A 17,045-nucleotide genomic window follows, 5' to 3' on the forward strand; every position below is an offset into this window, starting at 1 on the left:
CACACACACACACACACAGAGAGAGAGAGAGAGAGAGAGAGAAAGAGTTAATAGAGCAAAACACAGATAATAGTGCAAGTCATAGATGACCATAGACATTTTGCTAACTTCCCTTGCTGTTTCCTACAGCTTTGTGACAGATGTTATCAACATCTATTATGAGAGTGAAGAGAGAGTGTGTGAAGATGTGGAGCTCCAGGCCTTTGTGAAGGACGTTTATATCTATGGGATGAGAGGCAACAAGGCTTCAGGTGAGGTTGAACTAGATCATCTGTCCTGCAATGCTGCCCAGTGTGTAAATTATAGTTTCCCCCTTTAACACCAAGTGGGTCAATTGGGCTTAGAGAGACAGAAAAAATTCTGGCCAATAACTCCCTTCTTTTCCTGAAAGGAAAGGAATTATGGAATAAAACTGAAATAGATGGAATATTGTACAAGACTTCCCAAAACTTTAGGCATTTAGTTAACTATAAATAACAAATACTGATAACTGTCATACATCAAAGTGTATTAATGAAAACACTGAGCAGACATTAATATTTAATCATGTACCGTATATATGTTCTGAATCATTGTATTAAAAGAAGTATGAGATTTTTCAGCTTCTCTCAATCTCTCTAAAACGTTTGTTGTTAACTGCTATCAAGTCAACTTTGACATATGGAGACCCTATGAATGAGTGACCTCGAAGTCCCCATGTCATCAGCAGCCCTGCACAGGTCTTGCAAACTCAGGGCTGTGGCTTCCTTGATTGAGTTGATCCATCTGAAGCCAAGTATATTACTTCTCACATTCAGCTGCTATCATACTATTTAATTGGGAAATGTTCAGTGTTCTAAAGCTGATGATGTTCCTCGCCCCATTCTTCTCCCAGTTCATTTTTTAAAAATTATTAATTAATTTTTGATACAGTACTAAGCCAATACAATACCAAAGGATAAATACAAAAACATAAACAAAATAAAATAAACTTTGAAAAAAAAGGGAAAGAAAAAGGAAAGAGAGAAAAAAGGAAGAAACCTGTTAAACTCAAAATTAACACAAATGAAAATGCGTTCATTCAGTCACCCATTAACCCTCCACCCTGTGAAATGTATTGCTTCCCATTCATCTGTCTTGCAGTTTTATATACATTTGTCTACCTAAAAGACAAAGAAATGAAGAGAGAGAAAGCGAAGATTAAAGAAAGTAAAATAAGATTTCCCCCTTCACTCTCTATTTGTTTCCCCCTCCTCTGCCCTCTTTAAGAATTATTTATACATCAAATCCTATTAATACTATGCCTCCTCTTACATCTTTAACACAATCCATAAAAGGTTTCTTTAAAAAATATCAGTACCATTACCATTTACTAAATTAGTTAGTTTTGCTAGTTTGGCAAAGCCCATAATCTTTTGTAGCCATTCTGAAGTAATCGGTATTTCTTCTTTTTTTCAGTTTTTGGCATAAATTGACCTTGCAGCTGCAGTCATATAATATAATAAGATTTTATATTCTCTTTCCATTTTATTTTCAAAATCAATCATATTTAGCAAATATAGGTCAGGTCTAGCTCACGTCTTTCCCCAAGATCTTTTGTTCAACAGAGGCTATTGTTAACTAAAACTTCCAAGTTTTTTTACATGTCCACCAATGATGGTAAAATGTTCCAACCTTTTGGTGGCATTTCCAGTATTTATTCATTATTCCCATATACATTTCCACCTCAGATACCACCTAAAAACATTTTATAGTAATTTTCATTTAGGTCATAACAACATGTGAACTTCAATTCTCTGGTCCAGACCTTCTCCCACTGATTCATCTGAATCTTATATCCTGTATTATTTGCCCAGTGGATCATCCATTCCTTAACTGTTCCTTTTCTGTATTAAATTTTAATAACAATTTATATAATTTGGCTATAATATGATCATTTCCCAAATTTATTATGTTCTCAAATTCTGTTCTATTCTGTTCAAAACAATAACTTAACGTTATCTTCTTGAAAGCTTTCCTTTGGTAATACATCAACCACTGTAATTTAAAGCCTTCTTCCTCTAATTTTTTTAACTGTTTAATATTCCACTTTATTTTTTTCTCTAATAGATCACCATAAGTCAACCAGTTTCTCACGTTATTTCCTGTAAAAAACTTCTTGTGGGGATAGCCATTTAGGAATATCCCCACAGGCTATGGCTAATTTATAAAAATTTCTAATATGGTTACAACATTTTAGTCTTGGATTTGGGATATTTGTCACAGTTGCTATTAGCCTATATTATGACAGCATAAATCACCACTGTAAAATATTTCACTCATATGTTTCAACATGTTTAAAAATTAATCCACAAAAGGTTTCCCTAGACGTTTGTAGCTGGTGCATGATATAATTGTGTTGTGTGTATCATGATTTTCCAGAGTATAGCTGGAATCCCAGGGCCATGTCTTTGCCTTTGTTTCCATCCTGTCAGATCATGCAAACCAGAGCTGTGACTGTTCATAATAAATATGTTGCATGAGTCTGCTAATGGAACCAACATGTGCTCTGAAAAAATAGGCCACTATTAAAATTAATATCACAAGTTTCTTGGATACATTGACCTAAATCCATTTGCTAGTCCTGTTAGCGCAGATCTATTGAATCAATGGGTTTTTCATAAATTCATTTACCATTCAGTAGTTGATTCAATGAATCTACTCCAGTTGGGAATCTTTAATTTAAGTCTTTAATTTAGCATATGTGATTCTTAAAAGCCATATATATACTAACTGTATTCACTAATACAATTTGGATAAAGACTGAGTCCAGAAGACTGTAGGTCAGTGATGGTGAACCTTTTTGGAGCCGAGTGCCCAAACTGCAACCCAAACCCCACTTATTTATTGCAAAATGCCATGTCCCTCTGGCTTTCTCATAACAAACTCTGTGCGGGGGCGATGACACATGTGCCCACAGAGAGGGCTCTGAGTGCCACCTCTGGCACGCATGCCATAGGTTTGCCATCACTGCTGTAGGTGGTGCTGTTCACAACTGCACAATAGTGACTTTCCCTGGGAGACAATTACTATTTTGCTCACATAGTAGTCTCATTTTTGATTATCACTCTTCTGGCTTCTGCAACTCCCTGAACTTTTTATCATGTTACATGGGCAGTCTGAGTAGGTCTGGGAGCCAGTCTTCTACCTCTGAAACTCACAGTCTTCTAAAAATGCAAAAATGCACCAACAAAAACAGAAGGGGGGGGACAAGAATAAAAGTAGGGTGGATGGGGCAGACCTGGACAAAAGTCCACTTCTGGTGTGTTTTCTACCTTTAAAAATGCAGGAAGTCACTGCAACTATTTGAAATGTTAATTGCTGCTCCTAGAAGCCTCCAAGAAAGATAGTTCACCTTCCTTTTTTGCCAGGAAACACGAGGCCTGAGGAGTCTGTGCTTTACTTCCGCAGTTGCGCCATTGCCACACCATTGATTCTGAGGCAAAGGGTCAGAAAAAACAATGTATATAATATGGCTATCATATGAACATCTCCTAAATTTATTTTGTTCTCAAATTCTGTTCTATTCTGTTCAAAACCATAACTTTTGTTTGTCTTCGTCATGAGATTGTGAAAACGAAATGTTATTTTGTTTTTTAAAAACTCAGAACAATTTGGATCCTTTCATTTAAATGTATTAATTTAGGCTTTTCCTCTGCCTTTCAGGATTTCCTAAGACAATCAAGACACGGGAGAAGCTGTCAGAATATCTTACTGTAGTGATATTCACAACATCAGCACAACACGCAGCTGTAAATTTTGGTCAGGTCTGGTTTATTTTGAAGTAATTCTGTACCTGGGCTCTCAATACGATAGGCTTTGGCAAAGGAATATCAGAAATGGAAAAATGTCAGATTATCTGCTATCAGAAAGCACAGAAAAGGCTAACCAAAGAGGGCCATGCTAATCTTCTCTGTATCGTTCCAATTTTAGTATAAGTGCTGCCGAAGAAAAGAAAATGTTTTTGGACAGGAAATAAAAACTGGAAGTAAGATGAGAAGGTGTCCCGGAAAAGTGCAGAACAGAAGTAAGATGAACAAAGGAAATGTAGATGGACTTCAATGAACAGAGAAGAGAGGGGAAAATATATATCTGAGATGCTGTCTCTCCATCACAAGTTCAGCTGGACTTCATATAAGTGATGTCATTGTGCCATTAGTTTTTATGACTGGTAGCAATCAGTGTTGTGACAGGATGAAGAGAAACATATGTTGCATATGTCTTCAAGTCACCTGTCAATCTTATGGTGGCCTAATTAAATTCATAGGGTTTTCTTAGGCAAGGAATACTCAGTGGTTGTTTTGCCAGTTCCTTCTTGTTAAATATTTGGCTATAGCACCTGGTATACACCCAAATTCTGATTGCCAACCCTAGACACAGAGGAACAACAAAAATCATGGAATTCTGTACATTAAAGGTGAACTAGGGTGCAAAAACATGGGAATCTAATAGAAGACATTTTATCATACCTTGGTCCCTGAAGATCTGTGGCTCAGATTCATGATTTTGAACACTGTGGTGCCACAATGTGACAATACAGTGGGTCCCTTGTTCCAGGATCTCCTGTGGATAACAAAATCTGTGGATGCTCAAGTCCCATTAACTATAACGGCACAGCACATGGATTGTCCCTTTATAAAATGTAAAATCAAGATTTGCTTATTTGGAATTTATACTTTTTTGGAATATTTCAAGCCAGGATGCTTGATCTGTGGAATAAAAAAAAATCCATGGATAAGGAGTGGAGGGTCAACTGTTATGTGATTGCTGTGGTTCATTTTATAGAGCTGAAGGTCTCGGATGTGAGGGTGGTTGAGAATCATCCTTTGGAAAAATCATATGATATAGGAGGATCAATTTTTTTTATTTCATGAGTTTTGACCTTGACCCTGACCTAGGGTTGCCATACTTGACAAACTCAGCCCAAAATGTAGGGCATTTAAGAAAAAACAAAGGGCCTTAAATTCCTACATTTTGGCTGAGTTTTGTCCTGCAGTTGTCCTACAGTTTGGGGTCTAGATTTTGTCCTACTTTGTCCCAAGTTTAGTGGACAATTATGGCAACCTAACCCTGACCCTTTTAATTTAGACCATACAGAATTACCCCTTGCTCCCTTAATCTACCCAGCTAAATTGTAGTCTTGAACTCAAGTTGAAGAAGATTACCTCTTAGCCATCATCGTTCTGTTGCTGCTTTGCTTAATTTCCTAATTCCTAGTACGGTTTAATCTTACTGGCCTTAATCTTCTTATTTTTCAGTATGACTGGTATTCCTGGATTCCTAATGCCCCTCCAACTATGCGCTGCCCACCACCTACAAAAAAGGGGAGTGTTACCATTGAGTATATCATTGAGAGTTTACCAGACAGGGGCCGCTCTTGTTGGCATCTTGGTGCTGTCTGGGCCTTAAGTCAGTTTCAGGAAAATGAAGTGAGTGAAACCTTTCTCTCTTATGCCTACTTTTATATATCTCATTAATTATATATAAAACCCAAATTAGCACTTTGCATCATTTTGAGGAGTTGGCCAAGATTTAAATCTTGTTAACGTCCCTAGCAAGGGCACCTCCATAGAGTTGTAACTGTGGGCACCAAAAGTAGTGCTAGGGGACTTCTCTGGAGTCCAGACATTTGTATCCCTGCGCCTGCTAGGGTCTTGCACAAGACTAGGCAAAGTTGTCTTGTCTACATGTGGGATATTCTTCCAGGCTGCTCCTTATGCTCCTGGGTATGTGATACAGGTATATGAGACTGCACCCAGCTGGGAGTATATGGAATTGTTACATACTTCATTTAACAGTAGTTACATGACTGGAAGACTGAGGCCTACCTAAAACAGATGGATTGTGCAGGACTAGAATATATAACTGGCCTTTCCATATCAGAACCCAACACCAAGACTCGAAGAACATAGCATTCTGCCATACACTTCTGCTTCCCTCCTGCTCCCAGGAGGCAGCTTTGGAAGGTCAGGGGACACTGTTACAACTATTTGTTGGGTGGAGAGGGGGAGACCCACAGGCAATACCCAGCTGGAAGTCTGGGAGAGCAACGTCAGATCACTATGCCAGCTTCAAAACTACAGCTTGCCCTACTCTTTAGCAAATGGCAGTAGCAATGTGCTTCTGTAGTTGGAAGCTGCCAGGAGGAGAGTGTACATTCAGAGGTACTGAATCCCTCCTTTGCAACATCCCTACTTTGCAACTCCCATGCAGAGAGGATGCAACATGCAACATTAGGTATTCATTTCACAGCCATCTGAAATAATAATAATAATAATAATAATAATAATAATAATAATAATAATAATACAGACCCATATCCCCAAATCCCCCCCCCAAAATACAATTAAACAATTCGTTACTTAAAACATACCTTAAAATGACAAACAAAATTAACAGATCAAAGCAGTGGCTGTGGCGAGAGTTAGGGGTATAGGAGGTCAGATTTTTGGTGGCCGGTTATCTATTCAGGAAAGGCCTGTCCCAAAAGATCCATCTTAACAGCTTTTTTAAAGCTGTCTAAGGTGGTAATGTGATGGATCTCTTCCGGCAGAACCATTCCATAATCTGGGAATCTGTAAACAGGCATTGCAAACATGTTGGAGTATTTTAACTCAGGAAAATCAATATTCTATATTGGATTAGACCACAGAAAGGGAAGGTTACCATTTTTGCAATGGCATGGTTAACTTTTGGGACTTCTTTTAGATCTTTTACAACAAATATCTTTTGTGTCCACTTTACTACCAGGTGTTTCTGGGGATGTATCCAGATGAACACTTTATAGAGAAGCCAGTGAAAGAGGCCATGAAGAAATTCCGGAAGAATCTTGATGATATTACCAGTGATATTACTGAACGGAACAGGAACAAAAAACTCCCCTACTATTACCTTTCCCCAGATCAGATTCCTAACAGTGTGGCAATCTGATAGTAAGACAGTGGTAGTGAGCTAGAATAACTGTCCATATATGACAAATTATTTAAAGGTAGATTATCTGGCATTAGTGCCTCTTGGAGCTTAGTCAGTACTGAATGGTATAATGGCCTTGGTTTCTATTAGATGTACATCTGCTGATATAATTAGTTACTACTGCTATTCAATAGAACTGTGTTAGAACTAAGGCAGAGTTGGGCAGCTCTGCCCCCCCCCCAGATGTTAGTGGACTTCAGCTTCCATAATCCCTCCTCATTTGCTAAAATTACTAGGAGTGATGGGAGCTCCCATCCAATAACATCTGGAGGGGCACTATTTTGGGCCCTTCTTTATTACTTTTATCTTAACAGCGTCTTTTGTAAGTAGGGAGAGTCTTAACTGAATTGCTTTCTCTCACACACTTCTGTTGGGAGGACAAAACTGAAAGAGTTCATATCTGGAGAAATTCAATACTTCTTCAGCTTCTTTGCGATTATGATTTTTTATATGGAGTGCGCGCAAAATTCCAGCACACTATCAAAAGACCTTCACACTTTACAATATTCCCCACAACAGCATCCATCTGCAAACATCCCATGTTTTCTTAGAGTTGCAACCATCTTCTTTTTCTTATTATTTTAGTATTAGTTGTATTTTATTTCTTATTTGAGGAAACACAACTCCTTTAATAAGGATGGGGAAGTGATTTATTGAGGACGTCACACACCACAAGTGTAATTGCCCTTAGTGTGATTCCTTTAGCTTTTTAAAAGATGCTTAAAAACAAGCTTTTAAAACTTTTAATGTGGATGGTAACCTACTGGGACACAGCACTGGGATTCATCACACGATCAACACAATCATTACAGTGGAAGCCAATTTTATCAACCTACCGGTATTTAAAATTCTGCTTTACCCCGTCCTTATCCTCTGTGTGATAATCTCCACAGTATTGTGTGGCAGTAAAATGGGGAGGGAGCAACTTGGAGTGCAACAAGAAAGTAGAAGAAACTAGTGTGAAGAGTTGGATAAGATGATTTGTTATTATAAATATACTGCAAAGACAAGAGAAGTGAGAGAAATGATAGCAAATGTACTGCTAACATAAAATAGGTATTTTGTTCTTTTGCAACTTTTTTGCTTTTGCTTGGCCAATTGGCTCTTAGAAACCTTTTCTTTTCTTTAACCCTTTCTTAAGATGATTTACTACAAGTTAATCAGCATTCATGTTCACTGCAAGAATTAAAAAGGACTCTAACATGTTAACATCAGAGTGGATCCCTCTGTGGCAACTATCTTGGCATTCAATACTCTGTAAGGATCATAGTTTCAGTTCTACCATTGCTGAAGTTAAGAAATTATCTATTCTAACCATTTTCAATTCTATGCCATTTTTAACAGATTGCAGTTTTATAAATTGCTTTCCTTTTCAAATCATACTTAACTGAGTATATTTTGGGTACCTTGATCTTAGAAGTCATTAGTTCAACAGTTTCAACAGTTGTCTCATATTTTAGACCATAATAAGAAAGGTAAAGCAAGCTAAAATTTCCTTCAGAATTTTCTATCAAATTAACAATAAGTTTTGTTAATGTGAACAGATTTTAAAAGTGATGTTTTATTTGAGTACAGAAATGCAGACATTCAATCTGTAAATCAGTTTGTTGAGAAATTCAGCATTTATAAAACCAGCAAGATGGGCCAAATCGAGCGCTAATATCCATCTGCCAATCTCAGGAATGGTCTTACCAGACCTTAGATTATTTTAATATGCTGTTGCTCTTATGTTCATGCATAAATGGGTATAAGGCCCAAAACTGAAACATTTTAGAATACTTGATTATGTTGGTTACATCTCCTCTCAAGGGACTGAATACAATGGTAGTCTTTATTATTCTTCCTTTTCTGAATAAAAATGTTGGTAACAAGCATTTATTTACTGCTATAGCTAATGAAACTCGCTACAGCAAAAAGTTGGCATCCGATAGATGAAATCGGCATGGGGGTATGTGGAGATGAACATGGAATTTAGCTCTGAATGAAAAATTGGTGGTGCAAAGTAAATGACCATAATAAGAAACAGAACAGAGAAGCAACAGATACGTAAATTCATAGCCTATTGTTGCTTGGGACTTACATATTCTCAAATGACCGTACTTATTTCAGTGACCACTTTCATTTAGGAGACCATGGCACATTAGGCCACAGTGCATTAGTCATTCCACCATGGTGCAACATATACATGATGTTATAATGTACTGTATGGGCATGTTTGCACCATGGTGGAATGACTGGTGCACCATGGCCTAATGTGACATGGGCAATGATGTATATTTCAACACTGGCTAGGAAGTGACAAAGTGGAAGATTGCTTGATGTGCATCAGAAGTGCCTGAAAGCACTCACGCCAATGCCTGCATGTGCATCTAGGCAATTCGGCAGCAGGACTTTATTTCTGCAGTGTAGGTTCAGTTTTATGAAATTACAAAATGTAGTGTGATGCAGGATATTGGATTGTATCAGTAATTAGACATAAGGATGTCAAGTTATTCAAGAAAAATGAAATTGCTGATTTCTTCAAAGTAAACTGATCATGAAAAGCCTACCATTGTACTCCATCCCTTGGGAGGTGATGTAACCAACATAATAAACTAGAGTATTCCAAAAACAAAAGGACGATTGCTGGTTATTTAGAGCCAGTATTTATCAGGTGTTGACTTGCTATGAGACAATTCTGTTAATGCTCTGATTCTCTGTTCATTTTTTTTGAATAAAATTATATTTTAAAAAAACCTAAATCAAGGAGTATTATGCCTTCTTGAATGGAAAAGATGTGAATAAGTCCTCCCAAGCAAGTTTCCCCAATACATTAACGTTTTGAATATGCTGTTGAAGGGATGCACAAAGCACCTCCAAATGTTTAAAGTAAAATGTGTTTATGGTGTATAAGGTCCAGATCACAGGTTATACTGATAGCCAGAATCAGTGGAGTGAGGATTTTTCTTCCTCCCACAGTCACTGCAGTCCTCTGTGGCATCTATAACTTGCACCAATTATTTTGTTTTGGAACAGGTTTTTAAGTTGAACAGGAGCTATAGGAAGAAGGACGGATTTCCAATTCTGGAAAAAGTGGCAAGGCCTAATATATCATTGGATTTTGCCTACACTATATCCCTTATTTTTTAAAATAAAAAAATGAACAAAAAGTACAATTACAAAAATGAGGAATAACAAAATAGAATCAATCAATGTGTAGAGACTATGGAGATTATGGAAATCTGTGCCAGGATAGATGCTTGTTGTAACCATGTGGAATGGATCTTACTGCATGGCCAGGAGCCCAGGCAGTAGGCAGCCCATATCCAACCCAGGTTTCTTTGGCAGCTTTTCAAGAACAGAAAAATCCTGTTGATTAAAAACAGCCAGAGAAGCCCAGGTTGGATACAGGCTGTCTATTGCCCAGGCTCTCGGCCATGCGATAAGATCTGTTCCAGACAGTTACAAGCCGCATCTATCCCAGCGTGGATTTCCTGTGTGATAATTTCCTATATTACAAGCAGGTGGAAGTTTGATTCATGTGTCCCTGTGATGATTATTGTAGCTAATAAAAGGAACCCAAATTGCTGTGAAGTCATCCAGGTTTATGACTGGCAGGGAAATCAGCACTGAGATTCGCTGGAGTCTTCCAGAGGTTTCAGCACTGCTGTGATTGTTTTGCTTCTGGCTACAGGGGATGTAGCCAGGTGCTTCGCCAATCTTGCCTGTTCTCACAAACCATGGAATGGCGTTTGGTTTAGTAAGTTGGCTCAACCTAGATTAGTAGATCCCTGGTACACTGATGTACATAATTGCAGCTAATGTCTCCAGTTAACTTTTTGTGTAAGTTTTTCCAGTTCCGCAAGAGCTCCAAGACCTTAAGATATGATTTCCTAGTATTTAGATTGTTCGTAGTTTTCCAATTGTCTGTCCCATCTCTTTCTCAAAAGAACACACAACCTAAGGAATGTGCAAAGGAAACAAATGCATAGTAAGATGGATCACAGAGGAGTTTGAGGGAGGCACACAGTGTGTTTCCAAGGAGAGAAGATGAATTCAAGAATGTGTGTGTGTGTGTGCAAGAAATGGTACATTTCAAGTTGAAAGCAAGTATGTGTATGAGAAAAACAACACAAAGAAGAGAATAAGCAAGAGAAAATTTACATGGAAATGTGCAAAACCAAGAGAGAGAAAGAATGCAAATATGGGAAAGGACAGGAGAGAGAAGTTTACGAAGTGAGAATGTGTGATAAATATAACATAAGACAGAGTGTCATAAACAGAAAATAGTGTTCTATCAGGGAGGGAGAGGAATGCTTTCTCCCTAAAAGGTTTGCGGTCTAGTGTAGGATATAAGGTAGGCAAAATCCAATGATATATTATGCCTTGCTACTTCTTCCAGAATCAAAAATCTGTCCTATCTCCTATAGCCTTCCTCGGTGCTATTACTTTTCTCCTTAGTAGCAAAAGCCCTCAATTAGCTAAACAATCTTATGAAAATTGCAAGATCTCCCTCCCACACAGACAATCTAGCTATAGTTATCAGAGTACAGATATGAAACTTCACTACAATGTACTCTACTCAGGGTTGCCTTGAAAACAGTTCAGAAGTGCACTTTCTCCAAAGCATCATGGCTTAGATGAGTGCTACTCAAAGGGTAGTACATGGACCCAGCTTCCAGGAAAGGAAATATATACATATAGCCAATGGCACTTGAAACTGGCACACTGGGGGAAAATTAGACTATTAAAAAAAAGAATTGGCAAAATCAGGTATCTGAGAAGCCTTTAAAGATCTCAGAGAATGTTAATGGTCTCATTAGACAGTGTGTTCAATTAACCAATCAAACAATCCAACCTTATTGTGATTAACACTTGTGTTTATCACAACACAGACACACAAACTAACTGAATACATGACCTAGATGCTATTCATCAATTCTTAAAGTTGCTTGAAATTTGGAAATGAAAATGACACCCACATCAACAGCCTTAGGAACTTCCTGACAGTAAGGGCTGTTCAACAGTGGAACACACTCCCTCGGAGTGTAGTGGAGTCTCCCTCCTTGGAGGTCTTTAAACAGAGGCTGGATGGCCATCTGTTGAGGATGCTTTGATTTGGATTTCCTGCATGGCAGAATGGGGTTGGACTGGATGGCCCTAGTGGTCTCTTCCAACTCTATGATTCTTTATGCAGAAGAATAAATGACTTTAAAATGCATCAAAATCCCCTTTCCTCTTATTTATACAAGGAATCAAAACCGTATCACACGGCTGGTCCATGGATGTATACTTTAACAAACACCATTCAGAACACTGAAACACTGTACAGGTTACATGAAACATTCAATGTGTTTATAATCTTACAGAATTAATGTGTGCAAACAATACTGTCTGCAAAATATGCTCTTAGGACAAAAAGTCCAGAATATTTATTGTATGCTTAAGAAAGATGGAGGACTTCACAAACCATTCTCCTTAAGGCAAGTGGTACAAACAGTTCTTCAATAATACAAAGGAACATACTGAAACAAGATTCTTTAAAATTTATTATAAAATAAAAATGATTAAAAGTGCTCTATGCTTTTGCACAACATGAAGCAAAGTCTCACATTTTAGCAAATTGTTGTGGTAATACTAGATCTATACAGGACTTAGAGTCTCAAACGTATGGAGGGAGGGGAGGCTTCTCCCTACTATACTAGTCTTGTGAAGAAAGTTCATTCATATTTACACGCACACACACAGACACACATGAGCACAAACATTCACATACTGCTAAAACACAATTCCATGTTTTAGCTCCATGTGTCTCTCATACAGTAAAGGAAGTAGACATTTCCATTAATTCATAACCCTAGAAAATTGGAGATCAAGCTTTGAAAAAAATCTGTTCTTTAAAGTTTCCACCTCATTTACATATTGTATAATCAATCTTGTACTCCTCTCTGTAGGTCATCTTGAGATTTGCAGCCTCAGTAATCTTAATGCGTTTAGTAAAATTTTAGAAAATCCACCAGCTCAATCTTGGCTGATTTTAAATGGTTGAGAACAATGCTGGTGCAGATCTTCATAGAAAGAGAGGGAAAAAAGAAGAGTATGTCAGATATGCAAAATGTTTGCCCTGGAGTCTTCAGGCTCTACATAATGTGAACTGTTAGTTTCTGCAAGATGACTTGCAAGGATATCTGTATTTTCAAGATTTGACTCAGTTAGCATTGGTTTTTCAAACATGTTCTTTTTGCTGGTTTCTGGACAGTTCTGTACATATATTACACGGTTGTATGCCTTAAGTCTTTTCCAAAGCTGTATGTAGACTTTGCACTGAACGTACATGAAAAGAATTCCTCCAGTGAAACCAATGGCAACAACAACTAGTTTCGTCCAAAACGGCCACTCTAAAATACCTGGAGAAAAATTAAATTAAAAAAGTTAGCATACAGTGCCTCTGTTAGACAACACGCTGAACTCTTTAGATTCAAGACCCCCCTAGAATATAGAATATGAGAAGAAATTTATTTTAGGATTCAAATCACAATACAAGAAAAAACAACAGGATAGCACTAAAATAAGTAATGCAAACACTAAAGAAATTAAGCCACATTCCATCTTTTGCATGAATATATACAGCTGCATTTACTTGTAATGAGTGGCCAAGAAATTTCTCAAAAAGCAAAGTCTAACACTCCTTTGGCTTCTGCCTCTAAGTCATTGACTTCATATGATGAATGCATATGTGTGTGCTATTCAGGTGCATATCAACTGGCAACTCCATGAATTTCACATGGTTTTCTTTCGCAAGGAATACTGAAGAGGTGCTCTATTCATCTGAAATACAGCCTACAGTACCTGAGATTCCTTGGCGGTCTTTCATCCAAGTAATAACCCAACCCTGACTTTGCTTCACTTCAACGCTCAGACAGGATATGGTGCCTTCAGGGTATTATAATATCACCTATTTCATTCTGGCCAGCAAGGTGAGGACATCAATCAGGGACATAGCCAGGATTTTGGGAAGGGGGGGGCGTCTAGACCAAATGCCACCATTAAAATGGAGCTTGGGCACGGCGGCGCAGCAGCACACACCATTCATCGTATCTAACGGAAGGGGGTCCCCCCCGTGGCTACGTCCCTGCACCAATTTAACTTGTCAATTTGTCTGCATGTTCATAACACAACATCTTTATTGAACAATAAGATACCATGTTTGGACACATTACTTAGTTAAGGTATAATAACTGTGGTTTGTTTGTTTGAATTAGTCCTAATCAACTGATTTGGCCAGTGAGCTGGGCATGTTTAGCTTGGAAAAGAGAAGGTTAAGAGGTGATATGACAGCCTTGTTTAATATTTCAAGGGATGTCATATTGAGGATGTAGCAAGCTTCTGCTGCTCTATTGAATAGGATTTGGAACAATGGATGCAAGCTACAGGAAAAGAGATTCCACTTCAACATTAGGAGGAACTTTGTGACAGTGAGAGCTGTTTGACAGGGGAACACACTTCCTCAAGTCTCCTTCTCTGGAGGTCTTTAAACAGAGGCTGGATGGCCATCTGTCAGGGATGCTTTGATTGTGAGTTCCTACATGGATGGCCCCTTGTGGTCTCTTCCAACTCTAGGATTCTATGATTGTGGTTTGTTTTGGGGCCACAAACCACAAGCTAAAATTAGGGTTTGAAATTGGCATATTAATTTTAGTTTGCATTAACCATAATTGCTTGTTAAGTCTGAACTGGCTATCCTGGCTCAAACGTGTCCTGCTTTGGTATTTCACTTTAGCTGCCTGCCAACTACAGATATGCAAAGGAAGAGTAGTTTAAAAATGAAGTTATTCACATAATTAAACAAGTCTTGCTAGCACTTTCTCACACCTCATATTTCCTTCTTATTCTGTCTGATTCCTTCACCGCCCATCTCTACTCACCCTTACTCAGAAGCTCTGTGAGCAGGAGAAAAAGGGACCATAGGACCAATTATTTTACTAATTTCTAGGCAAAAGCACATGCTGAAATCACAACTTTGCTCCTTTCACTATTCCAATGGTTAAACTGACACCACCAAAATTAAACACGACTGCCCCTCAACTGTTCACATCTATGCTCCTTGGAGCTCAGTTTATTCACAGCTGAGTTGTAATTGCCACCTCACTGTTGAGACTGAGCCCAAAGATCAAATCCTTTGGATTGCCCCAGTCGCAATCATGACTGAAATTTGTGAAAGTAGGTGAAAACAATTCTTTGATGGAGTACAAAATATAATATACACTGAGGTACCCTTCCTGTTCTTTTTAAAGGGAGAGAAATACCATACATTCATATTCAGAGCTTTCTTGGGATCTAAAGCATACAGAGATAAGTTTCTGTGCCACAACTACAATAGCAGAAGAGACCAGGTCATCTCACTCCCTTTTGTTGCTGGACAAGGCAACCAAAAGAAGAGGAGTCCAGATGCGTATTGAAAATACATGGGAAACCTATAACAGATGTTTGTTTATAAGTAGATAAATGGGTTTTAAAAATAATAACTCCTCTTTAGGATATCAAATAAAGGCAGATATATACATGTATTAAAAAGTAAAACTTTACCCATAATATTTAAAAGAGACTCAACACTTATTTTTGCTATGCAAAGAATCAACTCTGTTCTAGTCTGCTTGTACAAGAAAGTTTTTGCTCATTAGAATAGCTCATATATGTCAGAAGTTAAATTTTGCACTGGACATATGGTTTTCCCAACATAGGGTCTGTACAGACAGGCCAAAATAAAGCTGCTTCTGGCCTCTTAGGATGCATGCATAATTTAAACAGCATACCTCCAAAGTGATCTGAAGCAGCTTTATTTTGGCCTGTCTATACGGGCTCATAGTCTTCATAGCAGAGAGAAGCATCTGAGGTTCTTTTGCATGATTCCTTTTGGGTTCTCTAGGTAGTGTTTTACTTTTATTAAATTCATTATTATATTTGTCTCCCTCTTTTCTCCCAAAATTGGGACTCAAAGCAGCTTACAATTTAAAATAAAAGTACAATTAAGAACATACCAAAAACAAACTTTAAAACAGAATTGAACTATTTACAGTATTATAACAATTCAAATCTTCAGTAGAAAGAACAAAACACAATTTTAAAAGATAAAAAGCAATAAAAGCAGTTCGGTTTAAAACAATACAGCACCCCCTGGCCCATTCTTTAAAAACTTTCTCTACTGTATTTCAAAATAAAAAGTGTTTTGCCTGGGAAGGGTATTCCAGAATTTGGGAGAAACATCAAGAAAGCCCTCTTCTGAATCCCCACTAACTATGGCAGGTTACAGACTGCCGAAATGCGGCGGTCTCCCGCCGCCGCCAGTTGCAGCGTCCGGGAGCCGCAGCAGCCAAACTGCGCGGGTCCCGGACGCTCCGAGGAAAGAGCGTGGAAATCGCGCTCCTTCCTGGGCCCCGGAAAAAACGTCACGAGGTGCTAATCGTGCACTCGTGGTATCACTTCTGGGACGCCACGTGCGGACGCAGAGCGTCCGTTACGTCAAAATGGCGGCGGCCGTGTGGAACAGGGTAAGGGGCGTCTGGAAGAGACGCCCCTTTTTCAAAAGTCCTAAGGACGTCCCTTATGGCGGTCTGTAACCCGCCTATGCTTGCTTGATGACTTATTTATAAAAATCTTTAAAATTATGGGAAATTATGGAAAAGGAAAGAGGTATCTTTATTCAAAGACTGACTGGGGAAAATACGGCATGTATTTATTGGATTAAGTTAACATAACTGCAGCAGGAGAACAGATTTATAGTGATGGCCATTCTTTCTAAATTACTGGAAGGAAAGGTCACAGATACAGTTATCCATATAGTTTAATGGCTGAATTATAATAGCACTAGGTTTACATTTTTGCCCCATAGCCTTCTATCTCTTCATGTTATTTTTCTTTTTATTCAAAAAATTTCTTTATTTAAATATATATTACTTTTTTCTCTTTCTTTCAACATTTTTTGTTTTTTAGGTTTTGAAGCAATTTCTGTTAATTAAAAGATCACTGAAATATAGATAATAATGTTATCAGCTATTAAGATATTTTTTAATATTTCT

General features: G+C 38.0%; 2 protein-coding genes and 1 pseudogene across 6 annotated transcripts in view; 1 reads left to right on the forward strand and 2 right to left on the reverse strand.

The window, feature by feature from the left end:
• The window catches only part of ALOX5 (arachidonate 5-lipoxygenase), a 49,867-nt gene extending 40,810 nt beyond the window's left edge, over nt 1-9,057 (forward strand). The window contains exons 11-14 of the mRNA XM_042461185.1: nt 130-251; nt 3,685-3,785; nt 5,277-5,447; nt 6,769-9,057. Coding sequence (XP_042317119.1) covers nt 130-251; nt 3,685-3,785; nt 5,277-5,447; nt 6,769-6,948 — 574 coding nt within the window. The 3' untranslated portion in view covers nt 6,949-9,057. The remainder of the gene's footprint in view (nt 1-129; nt 252-3,684; nt 3,786-5,276; nt 5,448-6,768) is intronic.
• Nucleotides 3,914-3,973, reverse strand: LOC121930218 (annotated as a pseudogene).
• Nucleotides 9,058-12,500: 3,443 nt separating the features above from the next.
• LOC121928441 overlaps nt 12,501-17,045 on the reverse strand; it is a 39,894-nt gene continuing 35,349 nt past the window's right edge. For all 5 annotated transcript variants that reach the window (XM_042463135.1, XM_042463134.1, XM_042463133.1 and 2 more), the window contains one exon: nt 12,501-13,376. In XM_042463135.1, the coding sequence (XP_042319069.1) occupies nt 13,072-13,376 (305 nt within the window). In that variant the 3' untranslated portion in view covers nt 12,501-13,071. The remainder of the gene's footprint in view (nt 13,377-17,045) is intronic.

Source organism: Sceloporus undulatus, chromosome 4 (assembly GCF_019175285.1).
Source record: "Sceloporus undulatus isolate JIND9_A2432 ecotype Alabama chromosome 4, SceUnd_v1.1, whole genome shotgun sequence".
NCBI classification, from domain to species: domain Eukaryota; kingdom Metazoa; phylum Chordata; class Lepidosauria; order Squamata; family Phrynosomatidae; genus Sceloporus; species Sceloporus undulatus.